General features: G+C 47.1%; 1 protein-coding gene and 1 long non-coding RNA gene across 7 annotated transcripts; one reads left to right on the top strand and one right to left on the bottom strand.

The window, feature by feature from the left end:
* Window positions 1-419: 419 nt before the first annotated feature.
* LOC106507467 (uncharacterized) lies at window positions 420-4,779 on the bottom strand. The gene is made up of 2 exons (XR_001303476.3): window positions 3,977-4,779; window positions 420-1,199 (listed from the first exon to the last, which is right to left on the bottom strand). It is a non-coding gene; the product is annotated as an uncharacterized LOC106507467 (long non-coding RNA).
* A 76-nt stretch (window positions 4,780-4,855) lies between these two features.
* On the top strand, window positions 4,856-22,636 carry ADSL (adenylosuccinate lyase). Of its 6 annotated transcripts, none has more exons than XM_085024522.1 (13): window positions 4,856-4,992; window positions 8,906-9,109; window positions 11,458-11,502; window positions 12,006-12,085; window positions 14,148-14,319; window positions 14,802-14,848; window positions 15,932-16,022; window positions 16,389-16,458; window positions 16,597-16,744; window positions 18,442-18,532; window positions 19,562-19,651; window positions 20,298-20,474; window positions 22,507-22,636. In XM_085024522.1, the coding sequence occupies exons 2-13, from the start codon at window positions 8,945-8,947 to the stop codon at window positions 22,591-22,593; spliced, it is 1,263 nt and encodes a 420-aa protein (XP_084880648.1). In that variant the 5' UTR covers window positions 4,856-4,992; window positions 8,906-8,944; the 3' UTR covers window positions 22,594-22,636.
* The last annotated feature ends 1,069 nt before the right edge of the window (window positions 22,637-23,705 follow it).

Below are 23,705 nucleotides of genomic sequence, written 5' to 3'. Positions count from 1 at the left end.
TTACCTCTTAATCGCTTCCTTTTCTTCATATCTTCTGCACTTACTTCCTTTGCCCAAGACGCCCTCATCTAGTCCTCGCATTAGCCCGACTGGTTTCTTGTTTGGCATCCCCTCCGATTCCCCTGCCCCCACCACTCTACACATACTGGCTAAGATGGTATTTTTCAAAACACAAATCTGATGAAATCATCTTCCAGCCTAAGACCTTTTAGAGAAGAACCCCCCAAATATCCTTATTTCCTACCACCTTCTCATGGTCTGGCTTCCATTGGCTTCTCCAAATTCACCTCCCTCTTATCTCTCCTGTGCCCTCTCCACTCCAGCCTCATCAGCTGGCCTTGCTATCCCAGCACCTCGTACAGTGCTTGGCATTCCCTGTGCACCACTGTGAAATGAATGACCCTCACAGTAACAGGACATTTAAGAAACAAGGTATTTTTATAAGGTGTTTTTTGTTGTTGTTTTTTTTTTTTTAGCTGTGCCCAGAGCTTGCAGAAGTTCCTGAGCCCGAGATCGAACCCATGCCACAGCAGTGACAATGCTGAATCCCTAACCGCTGGGCCGCCAAGGAACTTTAGAAACTAGGTATTTTTGAGAGGTGAAATAAAAACAGAAAGATAAATGTAAAACTCCTGATTTAGAGATGTTGCTTTAGGTCACAGTGACAACCAGCTGGAAGCATCTAGGTGGCCTTTGAAGATTTAAGAACCAAAACTCTGGAGAACCCTGTGGACTCAGAAGGTAAGACTTGCAGATGTGAAAGCTGTTTCTAAGGGGAGTAAAAGTGGGTTCAATCTTGAGGAAATTCCCTCCGCTATCTTTTCCAGGAGGGAGAGAAGGGGGGGAAGTCAGTAGTTTAGTTCTCTAGCAGGAGAGAGAGGTCATCAAAAAATGCTAAATGTTTCGATCAGCCAATAGGGATGACTTAGTACAGGAAAAAGGAAAACTCTTTGGCTCATCAGTCAAAATGGGAATTACCACTGTGGCTCAGTGGGTTAAGAAGATGACATTGTGTCTAGGGGATACTAGTTTGATCCCTGGCCTCACTCAGTGGGGGTAGCATTCAGCCTTGCTGTGAGCCATGGTATAGGTTGCAGACATGGCTCAGATTTCCTCATTGCTGTGGCTGTGGTGTACGCTGGGAGCTGCAGCTCCAGTTGGTCCCTGAGCCTGGAAGTGTCCATGTGCTGCACATGTGGCTGTAAAAAGAAAAAAAAGTCAAAACGGTTTAAAGATACACATTTTGAACCTTGCTCCCATTTCTTTCCCAGCCTGTCCTGTCTCCTGCATGTCCACCCCCACCCCACTCAGATTTCATTAGTGACTCTGATTGTTTTTCTGTTTTGTTTTGTTTTGTTTTGCTTTGCAGCATATGAAAGTTCCCAGGCTAGGGGTCGAATCGGAGCTGGAGCTGCCAGCTTAAGCCACAGCAATGCCAGATCTGAGCCTCGTCTGTGACCTTCGTCTCAGCTCATGGCAACATCGGATCCTTAACCTACTGAGTAAGGCCAGGGATCAAATCCACATCCCTGTGGATACTAGTCAGGTTTGTTACCTCTGAGCCACAATAGGAACTCCTTCATAGTGATTCTTTATGGAAATAGGCAAATATATATTATGGCAAAAGGCCTTCCCCCTCCCCCCTCCCCCCCCAAGCGCCCCCTGCTGTGCCTGTGGCTTGTGGAAGTTCCCAGGCCGGCGATCAAACCCTACCACAAAAGTGATAATGCTGGATCCTTAACCTGCTGAGTCATCAATGCTCCCAAAGGACCTTTTGATTGTTTATTAGAGGAAGTTATTGGTGAGAGTGTAGTTTAGAGGAAATGAGAGGGCAGGAGCTGCATCCTAGTGCCAAGGACTAAGGCAGGGAGGGGAGCAAATTTGTGAGTACACAAGTCCAGACACTGAACTAGGAAGTCAGCATCTGGGAGTTCCCGTCGTGGCACAGCAGAAACTAATCCAACTAGGAACCATGAGGTTGCGGGTTCGATCCCTGGCCTTGCTCAGTGGGTTAAGGATCTGGTGTTGCCGTGAACTGTGTGTAGGTTTGCAGATGCTGCTCAGATCTGGCGTTGCTGTGGCTCTGACATAGGCTGGCAGTTAAGCTTCGATTAGACCCCTAGCCTGGGAACCTCCATGTGCCACAGGTGCGGCCCTAAGAAAAAAAAAAAAAAAGGTACTCATATTGCAACAGAACAAAGGGTGGGGGAAAAAATGTATACATGTAAGAATAATTTGATCCCCATGCTGTACAGCAGGGGAAAAAAAAAGAGAAAGTCAGCATCTGTTTTACTACCTTTGCTCCTCACTGTACACCTGGGGATCATGAGCCATATTTCACAGGTGAGACAACCCAAGTGCCAAAGGATTAAATAGTTGCCCAAGTCACACAACTACTAACTGGCAGTGCCAGAATGGTTGGTAAAGAGGCAGCCAGAAAGAGGTTTCCGTCTTAAGGAGATAACAGCAAGTGAAGATGTTTCTATACTGGAAGAGATCTGTGTTAAAAAAAAAAAAAAAAAAAGATGAGGAGAGAGGCAGAAGTAGAGAGATTTAAGATAAGCTAATTGAAAGAGCAAGATCTTTTCCTGAATGAAGAGACAGGATGGAGGCAGAAACTCCTGATGGAGGAGGGAAAGTAACAGCAACGTGAAGCAGAGCCAGGAGAGAGGCAGGAAGACAGAGGACATGGCTGAGTGTGCAGTAGTTTCCGTGGAAAGCGAGTAAACACAGCAGGAAGAGGCAACCACAGCCCCGGAGCGCTCTGCAAAGAGTGGAAAGTTGTAGAGAGAGTCTTCATCGTTCCAGAACTGTCTGCCCCCAAACCAATTCTCTACTCCAGAAGGGAGGTGGAAGAAGACGTGAGACAGAAGATGTGATAAAGTCGGGTAATGGCTTCTCTGATGGCCAAGGTATTCCGGCACTGGTGCTGCTGTCAGTTCTGAAGTCCAGGTGGCGACAGGAAGGATCTACAGCAGGACGCTGAAGAAACGTGAGACCAGGGGACGTGCAATGTCCGGATCTAACTTCTACCTTGGTGACCCTGGGCTTCGTTTCCCTTTGTGAGGTAGGCTCCTTTGGGTAGCATTCATTCCCCTAGCAGACACTGAGCGCCTATGCTATGCTTAGGTCCCGTGCTAGATCCACCTGCTAGGGACAGGAGGACCAAGACAGACACGATGTCCATGCCCACCAAGTTTGCCATCGATGGGAGAGGCCAACTACACCAAACTCTGGCAAGAGTTATGAGAGAGCCTATATGAACTCCCATAGAGAAGGAAGGAGAACACTGCAGGGGGGGGGGGTCCATAGGTTTTTTGAGTAAACTGAAAAAATTAAAGCAGAAAAGGAAAGGTGACAGGAAAAGAAGTTATTGTCAAAGACAAGTTCTTGGAAGTCTTGAGATCTAATCAACCACTTTTAATGTCCCTGAAGCATTATGGTTCCTGGAAAAGGGGCTGCTCACCTCAGCAAATAAGCTGAGAATTCAAAATGAGACACTCAGAAACAGGTAATTTCTAAGGAGCATAGGACCTGCTACTATAGCACAAAGGAAAGGGTACCTTTGGATCTGTGAAGAACCAGGAGCCTGGAGCTTATCCCCGTCACCTAATTCCTTGCTTTTGCCCTTCTATGGGAGAAGAAAAGACGCTCAGCCTGCCTGCCCATGCCTTCCTTTTGCCATCTGCAACATGGGGATCATAAAAATGGCTAGCATTTACTTAGTGCTCTGCTTTGGAGAGGAGTGTATGTATCATTTCATTAAAAAAATAACTGAGCAACTCAGGATCCTCACATGGATTAAACAAGATCACTTGCGGAGCTGCCGCTGTAGCACGCTGGATTAAGGTACAGCGTTGCGGCAGTGCCGCTGGGATTCCATCTCTGGCCTGGGAACTTCCGCATGCCTGGCAGGTGTGGCAAACAAACAAAAGAACAAGATCACTTGTGTAAAGCACTCAGGACAGTGACATACCTAGTGAGATCTCCATAAACCTTAGCGGGGTTTTATCATTGCCCAACCAGAAAGAAGAGTAGGACTGTCAGGGAACATTTTCTGGACTGGACCTTGAGGAAGAGGTAGTGACAGAGGTGTTCCAGGACGGAGGAGGCGGGGTTGGGATGCCCTCACCAAGCGTTAGGTGGGACCCCACACGATGTGTGCTGGGACCTTTGCAGCACGATGGCTTGGAGTGCAGGATCTGAAGTCGGGAGGCTTCACTTAGTTGGGTGGCCCTCAGCAAGTCATCAACGTCTGAGGCTCAGTTTCAGCGCTTACTGAAATCCGCTTTTACCGCTGTTTCGTCCAAGGGGCTCACTTGGAACTCAATAAATGCCGATTTCTTTCGGGCATCTTCATTCCTCAGAACTGCGCGCGGCGCCTGGCAAACGCGGGGGAAGGGTAGGCGGCAATAATAAACAATAGCAAACACACAGAGGGCTTTCTAAGTGTCCCAGACATAGATACCGATACCCAATCCTCTCAGCAATCTTTTTTTTTCCCCCCTGTCTTTTTAGGGCCGCGTCTGCGGCATATGGAAGTTCCCGGGTAGGGGTCGAATCTGAGCTGCCAGACAAGACCACAGCCACAGCAACACTCAGCAATTTAAAGGCGAGTCTTTTCAGATGGAAAAGCTGAGACGCAGAACTGCGAAATAACTTATGAAGCGCTAATCACTGTTCCTTGTAAACGAAGAAAAAAATCCTTAACCCTCAGCCGCGGGCTCAGCGGCTCGCGGAAACCCTCCACAACCTTGAGGGCTGCGGCCACCCGGAGCCCCGGGACCTGGACCAAGTGGAGGAAGCCCCGCCCCCCAAGCAGGGAAGTCCCGCCTCTGACTTCCGCTTCCGCTGTGGCTGGTCCTGTCCCTTCTAGCAGGGTCGTGTGTTCGGGATGGCGGCGGGAGGTGACCATGACGGGCACGACAGCTACCGCTCGCCGCTTGCCTCCCGCTATGCCAGCCCGGAGATGTGCTTCGTGTTTAGCGACAGGTACAAATTCCGGACCTGGCGGCAGCTCTGGCTGTGGCTGGCGGAGGCTGAGCAGGTAACGCGCCCGGTGCTGAGAGGCGGGCCCGCCCCTACGCGTGCCGGGCTCTGCGCCCGGTGTGGGCTGAGCAGCCTGAGACAGCTGCCCCGCTGTTTTCCGCCGGGTGTTCTCTTTCCAGAGGAGCTGCGGCCCCGGGAAGGCCAGGGCGAAAAGGCCCTCGCGCCGCACCTGTACGTGTTTATAATCGTCAAGGGTTGGAGACGCACAGGGGGCGGCGAGAAGTTCAGTTTACTGTTTCAGGGAGTAAATCGTGGCCATTCCCGCGGGAGTACACTCCTGAGCGCTTGTTACGGGCCCCTGTGCTCATTTGTGTACACGTCTTTTCCCTGTTAACGAATAAAGACTTTGCAAACTAGGTGGTGTTTTCCCACATATAGGAGAGAAGACCAAGCCTCTATGATAATCCAGCTCATAATTTGCTCCTTAACAGCAATAGAGAAACCCAAATGTGATCCTGTGTTCCGTGCGAAACCTGAGCGCTTGGCCACTTCGTCTTCCACAATGCCTCAGTGTGGACGGAGACCAGGATCAGCTACAGAATCCATGTTTCCTAGGCCACCATTAACGCTTCACTCGCTGCCCTTTGCCCCTGGGGAGGAAAAATCGGAGGAGGGGTTATTAGACGAGATTTAATATTTGGTTTCTCTTAAAAGTGCTGCTCAGTAGACTTACTCAGCCCAACAATTTCAAAAATAGCTCCAGACGGGCCTGCCCAAAGGAGCTGAAGGAATGAGAAGGTGATCCAAAGAGCTATAAGGTTTCAGAGGAAAATGCTAGGACGAGCAAGATGGCAGTACCCTACCAGACCACAGTTAGTAAACCAGAAGCAATCTGAGTATATGCCTGAGACCGAGGTACTTGGTCTCCCAACAGGAAACTTTCTTCCTAGGTTTTCCCCACTTCCTGTCACTGTGCTCAAAAAAATAAAGTAGTACCTAATACTAGCAGACATTGCTACAGCACCTCCTGTGTGTGCTCCATAGTTCGAAGACCTTAACTGTTAATAGTTTCCCAATCCTCAGAACAACTCTTTATAAGAAGTACTGTTATTCCAGTTTCACTGATGATAGAATGGAGTTACAGAGAGATTTCATAAAACTCTAGGCTCAGATAAACAATAAGAGCTACAGATGAGGATGTGAACAGTGTATACTCTAGCTTCTGTTTTCTGTTCTATCCCTGTGGATGAGGGTGGTAGCACTCCACGTTTCAAGTTGGCATTGAAATATAGTCTGAATATGTGTTCTTTTCTTTGCCCTGTCTGCACATTGCCTGAAATGCATACAATTTTGATATCTTGTGCGTTTGGATTACCTGTTAAAGTGACAACATTATCAGGAGTTCCCATTGTGGCGCAGTGGTTAACGAATCTGACTAGGAACCATGAGGTTGCAGGTTCGGTCCCTGCCCTTGCTCAGTGGGTTAACGATCTGGCGTTGCCATGAGCTGTGGTGTAGGTTGCAGACGCGGCTCAGATCCCGTGTTGCTGTGGCTCTGGCGTAGGCTGGTGGCTACAGCTCGGATTCAACCCCTAGCCTGGGAACCTCCATATGCCGCGGGAGCGGCCCAAGAAATAGCAACAACAACAAAAGACAAAAAAAAAAAAAGTGACAACATTATCAGCATAAATTACATAGTAATTTAGTAGTTAAGGAAAGGAAAAAAAAAAAAAAACAGACTTGGGGAATGCAAGATTAGGAGAAGTGCAGAAAATTAGGAGTAAGGAATGTGTTTTGAGAAGCTTCATTGCTTTGAGGTAGGAAGCAGTTTGAGTAGGCTGCCCCCTGCTGCTCTGCTTTGGGAGGAGCCCTGAGATGTCATGTCTAAACACTAAAGATCCAAGGCAGCTTGGCCAGATGTGGCTGGTGTGACTGACGGGTTGGATTTATTTATTTATAGAATTGTTTTGGGGGCCACGGCACGCGGAAGTTCCTGGGCCAGGAATCAACCCTGTGCCGCAGCAGTGACCTGAGCTGCAATAGTAACAACACTGGATCCTTAACTGCTAGGCCACCAGGGAACTCTAGATTTTTACTTTTAAATGTGTATTAGTTTAAATAGCCCCCATCTGGGAGTTCCCGTCTTGGCACAGTGGTTAACGAATCTGACTAGGAACCATGAGGTTGCGGGTTTGATCCCTGGCCTCACTCAGTGGGTTAAGGATCCAGCGTTGCCGTGAGCTGTGGTGTAGGTTGCAGATGTGGCTCGGTTCCTGCATTGCTGCAGCTGTGGTGTAGGCCAGTGGCGATGGCTCCTATTAGACCCCTAGCCTGGGAACCTCCATATACCGCAGGAGCGGCTCAAGAAAAGGCAAAAAGACAAAAATAAATAAATAGCCCCATCTGGCTCGTAGCTACCATTTTGGACAAGATAAGTCTTTTTTTTTTTTAATTAAGATTTTTATTTTTTTTCTATAATAGTTAATTTACAGCATTCTGTCAATTTCTGCTGTACAGCAAAGTGACCCAGTTATACATAGAAGATAGGTCTTGAGATGTGAGCCTCCCTCTCAGGGCCAGACTTCGGGACTTTCTTTTTTTTTTTGTCTTTTTGCTATTTCTTGGGCTGCCCCTACAGCATATGGAGGTTCCCAGGCTAAGGGTCGAATCGGAGCCATAGCCACCGGCCTACGCCAGAGCCACAGCAACGCGGGATCCGAGCCGCGTCTGCAACCTACACCACAGCTCACGGCAACGCCGGGGATCGTTAGCAAGGGCAGGGACCGAACCCGCAACCTCATGGTTCCTAGTCGGATTCGTTAACCACTGCGCCACGACGGGAACTCCAAGGACTTTCAAGTGAGGTTTGAATAAATTTTCACCACTGTACATATGCAGTACTTGGCTCCACAGTTCAGGGCTGCCTGTGGGCTGCTTATTTCTTGTCAGCCTCATATTTTTAGTGATGGATGAATGTAAGATGTTGATGTGTTTATTTTCTCGTTAGTATCTCCTGGGATTGCCTTCTGTTGCACTGAATTGCTGCACATAATTTGTTGACAAAAATACTAACAGCATTCCTAATTTTGATTTCTCCAGCTACATCCGTCTAGATCAGATGTAAAGCTGTAGCCTGGATCCCACACTAAGAGTGAGCAGTAAAGACAACAAAGCTGTCCTCTCAGAGAGTGTATACGTTCTAGAGGGAGAGACAGACTAATAAATTTGTAAAAATGTCATATGGTAATAGTGCTCTAAATAAAGCCAGGCTAAAGGGATAGACAGTGACACAGAAGTAAGATGTTTCACGCTGATGTCAGGAAGGACCTCTGTGGAGAAGACGTTTTGTCTTTTTTTTTCCTTCTTTTTGTCTTTTTAGGGCTGCACCCACAGCACATGGAGGTTCCCAGGCTAGGGGTCCAGTCAGAGTTACAGCTGTCAGCCTACACCACAGCCACAGCAACGTGGGATCCGAGCTGCATCTGCGACCTATACCATAGCTCACAGCAACACCCGATCCTTAACCCACCGAGCGAGGCCAGGGATCGAACCTGCAACCTCATAGTTACTAGTGGGATTTGTTAACCACTGAGCCACTACGGGAATGCCAGAGGAGAGGACATTTGAGACCAGAGACCAGAACTGGTAGGGAGTGAGCAGAGACGTAGAGGCAGATGAAACAAAAGTCACTATTATATTGTTGTATATCTTGGGGTTTACTTAGAATATAATTCACCGTGATTCATTTGGAAGTTCTCTCCTCTTCCCCGTGTCCTTTTAATTTAGTTACCCCAAATGTTAGTTTAAGAAGTAAGAGGTAGGGCATAAACACTAACATGAATCAGTTTTGTTTCAATGTCACTTCGATTCAAATACTTGTGACACAGGAAGTTATTTTATTTTGCCTGTTTTGCAGACATTGGGTTTGCCTATCACCGACGAACAAATCCAGGAAATGAGATCACACCTGGACAACATCGACTTCAAGCTGGCAGCTGAGGAAGAGAAGCGGCTCCGACATGATGTGATGGCTCATGTGCACACGTTTGCCCACTGCTGTCCAAAAGCTGCCGCTATTATTCACCTCGGTGCCACCTCCTGCTATGTTGGGGACAATACCGTAGGAGCTCATACTGTTTTGTTTCCACTTAGGACTGCGTCTTATATAATGCATTTATATAAATTTTATTTGATTTTGTCCATTTTAGGAAATGACCCTAGATCTTAGGATGTCAGTACTCAGGAGTTTTCTGCTGCTGGTATCCTTCCTCCCTAAACTGGAAGCCCCTGAGGACCTCCATAAAATGAGACCGACAGTTACTGCCTACACAGTGGATATAAGCCAGGATCTCAGCATTTTAGTGCCCAGCGTCGTTTTCCAAAGGGATTTTCTTTCCATTGTCCTTTATAACTTTATTGTGACTTCTGAGAAGAAGAAATAATTGCATTATAATTCCTAAATCTTTTAATTAGCAAAAATGTCTCAGTCAAACATGAAAAAGTAACAGCAAGCATTTTCTCAAGAGTTTACTAGATGCCCAACACTATTCTGTGCACTTAAATGTTACAACTTCATTTTTTCTTCCCAACAACCTTAGAGATGCTTGTCTCCTTTTTTTTTTTTTTTTTTTTTTCTTTTTCTTTTTCGGGCCACAACCCGCAGCATATGGAAGTTCCCAGGCTAGAGGGGTCGACTCGGAGCTGCATCTGCCAGCCACAGGCACAGCCATAGCCACTCGAGACTCAAACTGAGTCTGTGACCTACACCACAGTTCACAGCATCACTGGATCCTTAACCCACTGAGCAAGGCCAGGGATTGAACCTGCGTCCTCATGGGTCCTAGTCAGGTTTGTTACCACTGAGCCATAACGGGAACATCCCTGTTATCTCCATTTTTATTTTTATTTTTTTAAATTGTAATACCCGCTTTTAACTTTTATTGATTTATTTATTTTTTGGGCTGTACCCGACACATGCAGAAATTCCCAGGCCAGAGATTGAACCTGAGCCACAGCAGTGACAAGGCCAAGTCCTTCACCACTAGGCAACAAGGAACTCCTGTAATCTCCATTTTTAAATAGCTTTATTGTGATGTGGCTTAATACTATAAATTGACCCATTTTAAATGTACAGTTCAGTGAGCTTTAGCAGGTTTATGCAGTCACTCAGCCTCAAGACTCTCCAGTTTTAGAGCACATCCCTCACCCCACATTCTCTCTCGCTTATTTGCAGTCAGTCCCCACTCGGGCTTCCCGTCCCAAACAACCACTCACATATAAGTGGATTCAGGATACGTAGTCTTGGGCTCTGCCTTTATCATCCCCATCTCCACCGATGAGGAAACTTAGAGGGGGAAGAACTTACTGTTGGTTTTGCAGCTAGAGAGGATACAGTTCTGGGTCCAGTGGCTGCAGAGCTGTGTGCTGCCTCACAGCACACCCGTGGGGCCAGAAGTTACAGTCCAGATACCCCGCCAATCCAGAAAGAAGCCAGTAATTTTTTCTTTTTTTTTTTTTTTTTTTTGCTTTTTAGGGCCGCACCCATGGCATATGGAGGTTCCCAGGCTAGGAGTCTAATTGGAGCTACAGCTGCTGGCCCGCGCCACAGCCACAGCCACAGCCACAGCCACGCAGGATCCCAGCTGCATCTGCGACCTACACCACAGTGCACGGCAACACGGGATCCTTAACCCACCAAGCAAGGCCAGGGATCGTACCCACAACCTCATGGTTACTGGTCAGATTTGTTTCTGCTGTGCCACAAGGGAACTGCAGAAGCCAGTAACTTTTAAGTTGCCCCCGATAACACTTTTTGTGTAAAGTGCTGCATAATTAAAGGCATCTGTGTGTAACTGGTGTGTCAGCTAATGGGAGAACAGTCCTCTAACTTGGAATAGCCTCTTTATATCCGGTGTGTAGTTGAGCTCCACAGTTACTGTCCCATAAGCGTGTGTTGGCGTTGCCTGCAATGCTCACATCTCCTGTCTCCCTCAAGGACAGCTTTGAATTTCCTAAACCTCGATCTTTGGGTTCATTCATTTTTGTTGCTGTTAACGATGTTAGACATGAAAAAAAGGGAGGGGAAACTAATGGAGCGTGCCCTATGGATTCTTCTCAGGAACTCAGACCCTCCTCCAGGGAGATACACACTCTCTGGACCTGGGCATCTTGAGAGTATTCACAGGGAGGGTGCCCTTTGTCATTTTCCAGTTATTTTAGGTACCACATAAATTGGGCTTTGTGAGTATAAAGGTTTTGTGCTTATAGATTCCAGTAGTACTGCTCTCTATGTTGATATTCTTTTAAAACAGCCGTCGGAAAAAAAACAATCTCTGTTGTCATCTTTGGGCCTCACAGTGTTGCTGATAGTGAGACAGGTGGCTAACTGAGAAACCCAAGAAGTGTTACGCCAGAGTGTCATCTGGGCAAAACCGATTAATATGAGACTGCCATATTTTCCCTTTGCAGGATCTGATTATCCTTAGAAATGCATTTGACCTGCTTTTGCCAAAGGTAAGAAGTCGTCAGAGGTTTCCCATGACCGGAGATGGGCCGCCCCTTGAGTAAATAAGCCCCTGTAAATCTCTGTGAATTATTGTTGGCCCAGATGAGTGGCCCTAGATCTAATCTCTAGGACTAATGGTCTCTTCTTGAGTTAAACCCTGTAAGTTAATTCTTTTTAAAGCGTAGCCCTTTACGTGAAGGAACCAGCAGCATGTTGTCGGAATATGTGGGAATATCTGGTTGTGATTTTGTCCGGTTTTTCTTCACAAGCGTGCCAGTCACGTTAAAATTGTGCAGAAACAATTCGTGACAGTGAAGGTAGTCAGCTCGGTTTTTGAATGTTGGTTGCTGTGGGCTCTTCAAGGCACTTTAAGATACAAAGATGAAAAACGGCCTCTACCTTCCGTGAGCCAGAGTGTATTTTATACGATGTTGTCTCCAGTTGAGTTGCTGCTTATGTAAAATGCTCAGCCTGAATTCGCTTTCTTTCTCCCGCACGGTCTTTCTTGCAGCTTGCCAGAGTGATCTCTCGGCTTGCCGACTTTGCCAAGGAACGGGCTGATCTACCCACCTTAGGTTTCACGCACTTCCAGTAAGTGAGGGGTGACTTGGGAATTGGGCTGGTTTCTGTGCATCTAGCTTTCAGTTCTCCCTTCTCCATGGTAACCCTGAGGCGAAAAGTCTCAGAACATTAGCAGGTAACTTGGGGTGCTTATGAGGAAAGAAAGTAGTCTTTTTTTTTTTTTTAAATGCTATCTCCTTTTCCTACAGGGAGATCTTTTAGGGGCAAGGAGGAGGTTGGAGAGCAGATTCTGTTTAGGTCACAGGGCCTGATCCATCCTTTCCTTCCAAAAATCCAGTGCTGGTTAGTCGAATCAGTCCCAAGAGTTCTACAGCTGGGGACAGTAGCTAGCTAGGATCAGAGCTTTAGGTGAGAACCTTTCTCTGGCATGCAGGAGGGAGGGGGCTGGCCCAGCCTCAGACCCCAGGAAGAGGGGGCCTCTGATGGCTCCCTTGTCCTTGGATTTATTTGCACGCTGCCACTCAAGAAAGTCCATTCATTCGTTCGTTCTTTCTTGTTTTCTTGTTTTCTTTCTTCCTTCCTTCCTTCCTTTCTTTCTTTTCCTTTTTTGCCACAAAGGAAAGAGACATGTGGAAGTTCCCAGGCCAGGAATTGAACCTGCACTATAGCAGTGACCCAAGGGCTATCCATTAGCAGTCCCATGCTTCCATTCCCTGGTTCCTGGCAACCACGAATCTTGTCTATAGATTTGCTTCTTTTGAACATTTACGTAGAATCATATAATGCTCATCTTCTTGTGACTGGTTTCTTTTCACTCAACATCATGTTTTCAGAGTTATCCATGTTGTAGCATGTGTCAGGACTTAATATCTTTTTACAGCCGAATCATATTCCATTGTGTGAACATACCACCTTTTGTGTATTCATCAGTTGCTGGACGTGTGGATTGTTTCCACTTTGTTGTTGTTTATTTCTTTCTTTGCTTGTACTAAGAGTCTATTAGTAGAAATTAACAAAGAGAGCTACCATAAAATTCATGTGGGATATGTGTCCTAGCTTTTGATGTGTCTGATGTGGACATTCCTAGGGGTATGTCTTGATGTTGCCAGCTGTTAGTATCATTAGCCTAGTAGAGAAATTCCATCTGTAAGTTCCCTTTGTGGCACAGTAGAAATGAATCCAACTAGTATCCATGAGGATGCAGGTTTGATCCCTGACCTCACCCAGTGGGTCAGGGATCTGGCGTTGCTGTGAGCTGTGCTGTAGGTTGCAGATGTGGGTTAGATTCTGCAATGCTGTAGTTGTGGTGTAGGCCAGCAACTGCAGCTCAGATTCAACCCTTGGCCTGGGAACTTCCATATGTCAAGGGTTTGGACCTAAAAAGAAAAAAAAAATAAAATAAAATAACAGAGAAATTCTGTCCGAAATAGGCCAGGTCATCTGTTAGAACTCTGACTTTACTCACGATTATGGTTTATGTTATAAACAGAACTGCAGTGGATTGATTTAGACTTCAGACCAAAAACAAAGCCATGAGCTGTTATGTTGGAGTCCTCTAGTTGTGTGTGTTGTGGGGTTGATCTTGACTCTTTATAGAAGCCTTCCTTTACTGCCAGTCTGGAGCCACAGTCTCCAATGTCCTTATCCTCGTTTTATTGTTTTATAGCATTACTTTTAAAATGAGCAATTATCTTGCTTTACTCTTTTATAATGTGAGTTCCACTGACAGGGACCTTGTCTGTTTCGTTCTTTGTTGTATTTCCAGTACCACGAACACATTAGATACTTGGGAAATGTTGGTTACATGTATATTGCTGGCCAAGTTCTGGGGACAACAGAGCAGACATTGTCCCTGTCCTTATGTTATAGTGCCTCTTGATGATGAAGGAAGAACAATGCTAGGAGCCGTTTAGTTTTATAACCTTTGAGTATTTAGGAAGGACATTGAATCTGCTTACCTATTATTTGCTTACCTTTTTAGCTCTTGTTTTGTCTAGACTGGTTTCTCCATCTCTTATTTAATTCTTCCCCTTCCTGGGAGTAACAGTGATCATTAGAAGAAGCAATGAAGGTTTTATGAAATAATTCCTTGGTTTGAGATTTCTGTGTGTTCTTTTGGGGTTGTTTTCAGGCCTGCTCAGCTGACCACAGTTGGGAAGCGTTGCTGTCTTTGGATTCAAGATCTTTGCATGGATTTCCAAAACTTGAAGCGTGTCCGAGATGACCTGCGCTTCCGAGGAGTGAAGGGTACCACTGGCACTCAGGCCAGCTTCCTGCAGCTCTTCGAGGGAGATGACCAAAAGGTATTCTGACACAGACTCACAAACCTGGGCGTCACAGATGCAACCAAGGGAGCTCCAGAGACAACGCTGACCTCCAGGATGGTAGGAGCGTTTGATCTTGGGATGGGTGGAGGCTAGACCAGAAGGGATAGTGAAGGCAGAAACTTGGGCGGGGTGACATGTCAAGATACTCTCATACTAGACACCCCTGGATTTCTTTAGGGATGTCTTTTGTTGTTGTTATCTTTTTAGGGCCACACCCCTGGCATATGGGGGTTCCCAGGCTAGGGGTCAAATCAGAGCTATAGCTGCCAGCCTACACCAGAGCCACAGTAACACCAGATCCAAGCCGCATCTGCGACCTCCACCACAGCTCATGGCAACGCCGGATCCTTAACCCACTGAGCAAGGCCAGGGATCAAACCTGTGTCCTCATGGATACTCATCAAATTCGTTTCCACTGAGCCACGACGGGAACTCAAGGGATGTCTTTTCTTTCCAAGGTAGAGCAGCTTGACAAGATGGTGACAGAAAAGGCGGGATTCAAGAGGTAAGTAAGTGGGGATAACGTTGGCTTCCTTGTTAAGTGATAAAAGGCTTGTGAAGTACGCCTCTAGATTTGACCTTCGCTTCTTTGGCTTTTTTCTCTCTTTGTCCTCCCACCCATTTCCTTCCATCTCTGGCCTTATAGTCTGGATTCTGTTTTCTTAGTTTACAAGAAAAAAGGAAGCTATTTAGTTCTGAGGTTTGTAGAATAGCCTTATCCATGTTGTTGCTGGTTTGGAGTTCCCGTCGTGGCTCAGTGGTTAACAAATCTGACTAGGAACCATGAGGTTGCGGGTTCGACCCCTGACCTTGCCCAGTGGATTGGGGATCTGGCGTTGCCATGAGCTGTGGTGTAGGTCGCACACTCGGCTCGGATCTGGCGTTGCTGTGGTGTAGGCCGGTGGCTACAGCTCCGATTTGACCCCTAGCCTAGGAACCTCCATATGCCGTACAAGCGGCCCTAGAAAAGGCAAAAAGACCAAAAAAAACCAAACAAACATGTTGTTGCTGGTTTGTTTGTTTTTTGTTTGTTTGTTTGTTTTTATCTTCTTAGGGCCACACCTGAGGCCTATGGAGATTCCCAGACTAGGGGTCTAATCAGAGCTGTAGCTGCCAGCCTACACCACAGCCACAGCAATTTGGGATCCAAGCCACGTCTGTGACCTCCCCCACAGTTAATGGCAATGCCAGATCCTTAACCCACTGAGTGAGGCCTTGTGTCCTCGTGGATGCTAGTCAGATTTGTTTCCACTGAGCCCCAGTGGGGCTCCTGCTTTTGTCTTTTACTGAGGGCCTCCGGGGACTGGTCCAGATCTGGCTCTTTACAGTGAGGGCCACCAGACTCCAGCACGGCTCCTTGACTCAGGCTGCAGCAGGATAGAGGCGCGGCCGGCTGTGTTTCCTCCTCGGGTCAGAGCAGCGGTCTGGGTAATAGCTCCCAGAGCCAGTTATTGGTGAGGCCCTGGGCTTAGTGGGACTTAGTGCTTCAGTGAGACAGGCTTTCACTTAGAGTCTGCTTTTACACATGTATTTGACATGGTCATGTTTTGAAATAGTTTCACTTAAAGGCTTTTTTGTTTATTTCTAGGGCTTTCATTATCACAGGGCAGACTTATACTCGAAAAGTCGATATTGAGGTGCTCTCTGTGCTGGCCAGCTTGGGGGCATCGGTGCACAAGGTGAGTGGGAGCAACGAGAGTGTGGGCACCTAACCAGCCTCGGGCGCTGACCTAATTGTGGCTCAAGAGCTGTCCAATATCACTTTTAACAATTTGAAGCCTGTCGGTGAAGCCTTGTGTATTAAGGTGTGTTAAAAGGAAGGCCTAGTTTCAGCGTTCCTGTTCAGCTTGCCGTTGTCTCCCTGAGACCCCAGAGCAGTGTTTTTCCAGAACATTCTGTGTTCCCTGACTCTGTCATCCCAGCTCTTCACTGTGCAGGAGCCCTCTGGGGGGACACACTGGCACCTGGCTCAGCAGTGGCACCCGTGCACGCCGCCTCCCCACCCCCAAACCCCGAGCACATGCTGTACCTCTGCTTTCCCCCAGATTTGTACTGACATACGACTCTTGGCAAACCTCAAGGAGATAGAGGAGCCCTTCGAAAAACAGCAGATTGGTGAGTGTTGTGTGAAGACCTGGAAACACTGCAGAGATGCTGGGCGGATCACAGGCGGGTGTAAACGGTTCCCCCAGCAGCCCTGGTGCTCACTGTCCCCCGATGTCTCCCTGCTTTGCTCCTCCTTTATGTGGGCAGGCTCAAGCGCAATGCCGTACAAGCGGAACCCGATGCGCTCAGAGCGGTGCTGCAGCCTCGCCCGTCACCTGATGACCCTTGTCATGGACCCACTGCAGACGGCGTCTGTGCAGTGGTTTGAACGCACACTGGATGACAGTGCCAACCGGTCAGTGCAGTGGGGACATCACATCACATTGTTGGGCGATCCCAAAGTGGGCCTGGGAGCAGAAGGACCTTAGCAAGAACTTCTGTTTCTGTCCTTGTCCCCGCGGAGCCTGGGGTCTAACAGGGAGGCAAGAACATAGAAAGAACAATGTGATAAGTGTTAGAATCGAAACACATACAGGGTGCTCTTTGTGGGAGCGAAGAGGAGTGTGGTGGAGGAGTCGGGGAAACCTTCACAGAGGAGATGATGAGTTAAGACTTAAGAAATCTAGGCATTTTTTAAAAGGCGTTTAAGACAAGATTGGGAGCTTTTGTAACAGCACAAAGGCAGGAGAAAGCAGTTTGGGGAGTTACTAACAGGCGGCACTGGAGAATGAAGTCTGGCAAGAGATGAGGTGGGACATGATTGAGGGTAGAAACCAGTTTATGAAGGGCCTTCTAGCCCTGAAAGGGGTTTAGGGAGTTCCTGTCATGGCTCAGTGGTAACGAAACCAGCTAGTATCCATGAGGACACAGGTTCAAACCCTGACCTTGCTCAGTGGGTTAAGGATCTGGTGTTACTTGAGCTGTGGTGTAGGTCACAGATGTGGCTCAGGATCCCGCATTGCTGTGGCTGTGGTGTAGGCTGGCAGCTGTAGCTCTGATTTGACCCTATCCTGGGAACTTGCATATGCTGCACCCACAGCCATTAAAAAAAAAAAAAAAAGAAAGAAAAAAGAAAGGAATTTTGGCCTCATTCTGAGGGCGGGTGTGTGTCTTGGCACAGAAACGTCTTGCCAAGATGGGTCAGAAGTAATTTGTGGTTATTAATAAGGTACCAGCATACACGTGATTTCATTTTTCTTTTTTTCTTTTTTCTTTTTGGCCATGCAAAAATTCCTAGGCCAAGGGATCGAACTCCTGCCACAACAGCAGCCCTTGCCATAGCAATGACAATGCCAGATCCTTAATCTGCTAGGCCACTAGGGAACTCTGCTTTATGCATATACTTATTTGAATGCAGATGCATTATTCTGGTTTGTTTGAATTCTGTTGGAATTTTTTTCTTTCCTGTCTTTTTGCCTTTCTGCCTTTTCTAGGGCCGTGCCCACGGCATATGGAGGTTCCCAGGCTAGGGGTCTAATTGGAGCTGTAGCTGCCAGCCTATGCCAGAGCCACAACAATGCTAGATCTGAGCCGTGTCTGCGACCTACACCACAGCTCACAGCAACACCGGATCCTTAACCCACCCAGCGAGGCCAGGGATCGAACCCGCAACCTCATGGTTCCTAGTCGGATTCGTTTCCGCTGTGCCACGACGGGAACTCCTGGAATTTTTTTTGAGAGGAAATGATAAATAGTTAAAGCTAGCTCTGTGGGATGTGTACATAATCCGGGACGTATGGAATTAAAACATAGGAACTCATTCAGAGGAAGAGCAAGTTTCAGGTGGTGAGCAGGAGGCATGGACAGTGGCTGTTCCATTCAGTTTGGGGTTTGAGGAACCTACAGATCAGCCAGGTGGCGCTCTCCAAACGGGTATTTGGTCTGGCACTTGGGCACGGGGTCTGGCCAAGAGGTGGCTGATTTGAGGGTCATTTGGATATTGGGGTACTTAAGTCATGAAGTTGAAGGAAGTTGTCCAAGTAGTACAACTGGCATTTCACAGAGACGGTTATTTGTTTAAAGTGATGACTGAATCGGCTGTTTGTTTTCTAGACGTATCTGTTTGGCCGAGGCATTTCTCACTGCAGATACGATACTGAATACGCTGCAGAACATTTCAGAAGGATTGGTGGTGTACCCCAAAGTAAGAGGCCTCAGTTAAAAGGCAGAATATTAGGGGTTGGAATATGGGAAGCGGGGGTCACCTTTTTCTGCTCTGAGTGAGCACTTTGGGGTGCTGTATCCTGGTCCAGTAGGAGCTCCTCCCAAGCAGAGTCCGCTCTTCGAGTTGTGCCGTAAGCTCTAGGGAACTAAGTCTGTGGAATTCGTAGATGCATTTATAGAAAAGGGAAAAACAAGTACTTTAAACTGGTTTAAAACTGTCTACCAACATGAGTCACCAGCTCAGATGTGACAGGCTGAGTAGAATGTTCCGTTTGCCTGGTTTAAGCGCTGGAGGCAGATGGGTTTGTTCAGTCCTGTATTTGGCTCCTGAAGTCAGACACTGATAGCAAACTCGAGGTTTCAGAATTATTCTGATGAAGCAATTTTTAAAAGTTTACTTAAATCAGTATTCCTTTTTAAAACCAAAATAATACTCTGCCTTTTGTCTTTTTAGGGCTGCATATGGAGGTTCCCAGTCTAAGGGTCCAGTCAGAGCTGCAGCTGCCAGCCTACACCACAGCTCACAGCAACGCCACTTCCTGAACCCACCGAGCAAGGCCACGTTCTCATGGATACTAGCTGGGTTCGTAAACCACTGAGCCATGACGGGAACTCCTCAAAATAATACTCTGGGTTATAAGAAAACTGAAAAATATGCTGCAGTATAAAATTATCCATTCTACTCTCTCTCTCTTTTTTTTTTTTTAAAGGTGGCATTTTGTTTATTTATTGTCTTTTCTAGGGCTGCCCGCACCTGCAGCATATGGAGGGTCCCAGGCTAGGGGTCTGATTGGAGCCCCGCTGAGCAAGGCCAGGGATCGAACCATGAGGTTTGGTCACGGTTCCCAGTCGGATTTGTTAACCACTGAGCCGCAACGGGAACTCCCTCTTTTTTCTTAGATGTGGTAGTTCACGTCCCTGCTGTGTGTTTTGTTGGTCATAGTTGGTCTCTTACTCTGTGCGTGACCTTGTAACCTGAGGCACCCTTCTTGGCCCTTCATCCTTCCAGGTAATTGAGCGGCGCATTCGGCAAGAGCTGCCCTTCATGGCCACAGAAAACATCATTATGGCCATGGTGAAAGCTGGGGGTAACCGCCAGGTTTGTAACCCCTCATGCTCCTGGATAAACTGAAAGTACACCTTTAGTCCTGCTCGCTCCTCCCTGCAAAAGAACGGACAAAGGAAGGCATTTCTGTCATTCCCTTCACTCACGGCATTGGTACAGAACAGTGACCACGTCTGCCATAGAACAGGTTTATCTTTGGAGGGTGACAGCGGTTTATTAAAAAGTGAATTGTTGGATTTCCCATCGTGGCACAGCGGAAACGAATCCGACTAGGAACCATGTGGTTGCGGGTTCGATCCCTGGCCTCGCTCGGTGGGTTAAGGATCCGGTGTTGCTGTGAGCTGTGGTGTAGGCCGGCAGCTATAGCTCCAATTAGACCCCTAGCCTGGGAACCTCCTAAAAAGGCCAAAAAAAAAAGTGAATTGTTTAATCACTTTCAAAAAATGTCCAGTCTCAGTGAAGAATTAGGTCTGAATTCCCATAGGAAATGCCAGGAAGTGGGCAGGACTTAAGAGCAGATGGTCTCTGAAGCTTTAGAGGAGCCAACATTTACCTGAGGATCGTTCTAGGATGTAGTCAGACAGTCAAGTTCCTGGTGAATCTGTTTGGAGGGCCACAGACAGCGTGGACGCTCTGGTGCCTATGACTAGTAAGCCAATAGTACGTCCCTGTCTTCCAGGATTGCCATGAGAAAATTAGAGTGCTTTCCCAGCAGGCCGCTGCTGTGGTCAAGCAGGAAGGGGGTGACAATGACCTCATAGAGAGAATCCAGGCTGATGCCTACTTCAGTCCCATTCACTCCCAGTTGGACCATTTACTGGATCCTTCTTCTTTCACCGGCCGTGCATCCCATCAGGTAAGCATCAGAACACCTGGGGTGCTGCAGTCTTCCCCAGGTGCCCTCTTTACACTCCTGGGCTACAGAGCCTCGAATACTGTCTTTGATGGTTTTGGGGGTGGGGTGGGGTTGGCCATGCCTGCAGCATACGTAAGTTCCTGGGCCAGGGATGGAACCCGAGCCACAGCAGTGACAGCACTGAGTCCTTAACTGATAGGCCCCCAGGGAACTCCTGGAATACTGTCTTTAATGTTTCTGCGTCATAGGCTGTATGATGACAATGGGGCTACTTAGAATTCAGAGCAGGTTGCTGGCTAAAACCTAAAGATTTGTTTGTTTTGAGCTGCCTTAAATATTTCTCCCCGTGGAATTCTCTGATTTCTCTTTTGGTCCTGAGCCTGTGGTGTAATCGACAAAGACTGGGTTTTCTTGTCAGGTCGATTTGGGTTCAGTCTGGCCTTCTGGCTTTTACTCGTTGACAGGATAGAAATACATATTTCCTAGTTGGACTGAAAGGCCTAGCTTGGTACATGGTAACAAAAACATTTTTCATTTTTCCTCTTGGCCTTTTGGAGACTACAGGGTTAATTCAAAAACATTTATTGAGTGCAGACTAGGTGCTCAGATGGTGTTGAGGTACTGTGTTTTAATTCTGGGGCTTTAAAGATGAATAGCTAATCCTTATCTTCAAGGGGCTCAAAACTTACTGATGAAGGCTTGTAAATAGGTCATTATAATACCAAGCAGACATGCAAGAATTGAGGTAACTGCATCTTTTGGGGGATCACAAAGCAGACAACCCTACAAGAGTAGAAGTTGGGAAAGATTTCTTGGGAGACGTGATATCTGAGCTGACTCTTAGGGACAAGTAGGAGTTAGCTGGGAACACCAGGCTGAGAGGAGACGGCTGATGCAAAGGTGTCCAGCATGGGAGAGAAGCCACAGACATTTGAGTGTTGCCAGATTATCAAGTGCCCGAGAAGTAGTTAGGATTTAAGGTGGTAGACAGATGGGAGTTTATCATTTATATTCAAATCACTCTGGTATTGGATTTGAAGGACTTAAACTGGAGGTGGGGAGACCAGTAAGGAGGCTATTGGAGCGGGTAAGCAGTCGATGGCGAGGGCTTTGAGCCACAGCCAGGGTCAGCTGGGGCAGAGGTTCAAGGGCTCTTTAGGGTGTTAGTCCCTTGGTAGCTGGTTGAATGAGGAGCAGGGAAGGAGCAGTGATGATTTCGGCCTGGGTAGTGGGTGGAGAATGGTGAGACCAGCTGAAAGGACACAGCTGGGCTGGTTCGTGGGGCGGGGCAGCCTGGTGGGCCTGGTGGTGTGAGCTGCCTGTGTCTAGGGAGAGATTTCTTTCTTTTTTTTTTTTTTAAATCTTTTTATTTATTTATTTATTTATTTTTGTCTTTTTTGTTGTTGTTGTTATTGTTGCTATTTCTTGGGCTGCTCCCGCGGCATATGGAGGTTCCCAGGCTAGGGGTTGAATCGGAGCTGCAGCCACCGGCCTATGCCAGAGCCACAGCAACGCAGGATCCGAGCCGCGTCTGCAACCTACACCACAGCTCACGGCAACGCCGGATTGTTAACCCACTGAGCAAGGGCAGGGATCGAACCCGCAACCTCATGGTTCCTAGTCGGACTCATTAACCACTGCGCCACGACGGGAACTCCTATGGAGAGATTTCTTTCTTTTTTTTCCTTTTCTTTTTCTGCTGTACTTGAGGCACATGGAAGTTCCCAGGCCAGGGATTGAATCCAAGCTGCAGCTGCCACCTATGCCATAGTTGCAGCAACGCCAGATCCTTAAACCACTGTGCTGGGATGGAACCAGACCACCACAGAGACAAGCTGGATCACTAGCCCACAGCGCCACAGTGGGAACTCCTAGGGAGAGATTTCTGCCAGTGAGTTGGGAAAAATAGAACCTCAGTGGTAGCATAAAAGCTTTATCACCTTAAGTCTCAGTATTATGAACTGACATTGGAAAAGATATTATCAAAAGTTAATGTTTTCTTCTGTCTTGCATTTGCTTTCCTCTTTGGCAGGTACAGAGATTCTTAGAAGAAGAGGTGTATCCCCTGTTAAAACCATATGAAAATGTAATGAAGGTGAAAGCAGAATTATGTCTGTAGAGTTGGAAGAAAATTAAATAAAAAACATTGTTGGCTTTGTTAATTTTTATTGCCCAGTCATAAAAACTATTATTTCTGTGCCTATTTTATCTCAAGAATTGTTGCCCTAAATTAATACATAACTTTTTTCTTTCCATGGTGCTTTCAATTTCTCAGCTTTGCAATGCAGAATAAATTGATTGTAGTTGTGTTTTTTGCAGCAACACAAACTTGAATAATGAATGTAGCTCATGGTTTGCACTCCTCTCTGTCAGGGCATATTTTCCAGCTAGTCTAGTCCGTTCACAGGTTCACTTGCTTGTGAGATAGCGAACAAATTCCTGGTCCTCTCTTCTGAAAGTGAATTTGATCTGGACCTAGCAAAATAATCTGGATTCAGTGATTCATTATGACCAGATACCTACATTTCAGTTATGTTCGGCTAGAGTAAGTAATGAAATTTAGAGCTATGATAAATTCTCAAAGAAACTGATATTAGGGAGTTCCCGTCGTGGCGCAGTGGTTAACGAATCCGACTAGGAACCATGAGGTCGCGGGTTCGATCCCTGCCCTTGCTCAGTGGGTTAATGATCCGGTGTTGCCGTGAGCTGTGGTGTAGGTTGCAGACGCGGCTCGGATCCCGCGTTGCTGTGGCTCTGGCGTAGGCCGGTGGCTACAGCTACAGCTCTGATTCAACCCCTAGCCTGGGAACCTCCATATGCCGCAGGAGCGGCCCAAAGAAATAGCAAAAAAGACAAAAAAAAAAAAAAAAAAAAAAAGAAAGAAACTGAGAAACTGATACTACCATCAGGCTTGCTCAGCTCAAGTTGCGCCTGGCTCACTTGATCTCTGGATGAGGCTGGTACACCAAGGACATGCTGAGTATATTGAGCTCATCAAGGCCCTTGACAGTCTCTGATCCAGGTTACACAGACGATAACTGATTGAACGAGCTACAGCCAGAGGTGAGCGTCGTGAATCATCATCCGTCTGGAAGGAGAGTGTGTGTGTTATGCCGCAGGCTTCTATCCACCCCTTCATCCCTATCTCCTTCAGCATATATTTTCAACATAGATGAAAATAAAGCTTATTTCTCAGATTTGCAGATGATACAAAACTAAGACAGTTAACCA

The sequence above is a fragment of the Sus scrofa genome, chromosome 5 (assembly GCF_054392235.1).
Source record: "Sus scrofa isolate SSC_HxYL_T2T_F1_AM1 chromosome 5, Sscrofa_HxYL_maternal_Yorkshire_Landrace_v2.0, whole genome shotgun sequence".
NCBI lineage: Eukaryota > Metazoa > Chordata > Mammalia > Artiodactyla > Suidae > Sus > Sus scrofa.
This window is presented reverse-complemented; position numbering and strand designations above follow the sequence as displayed.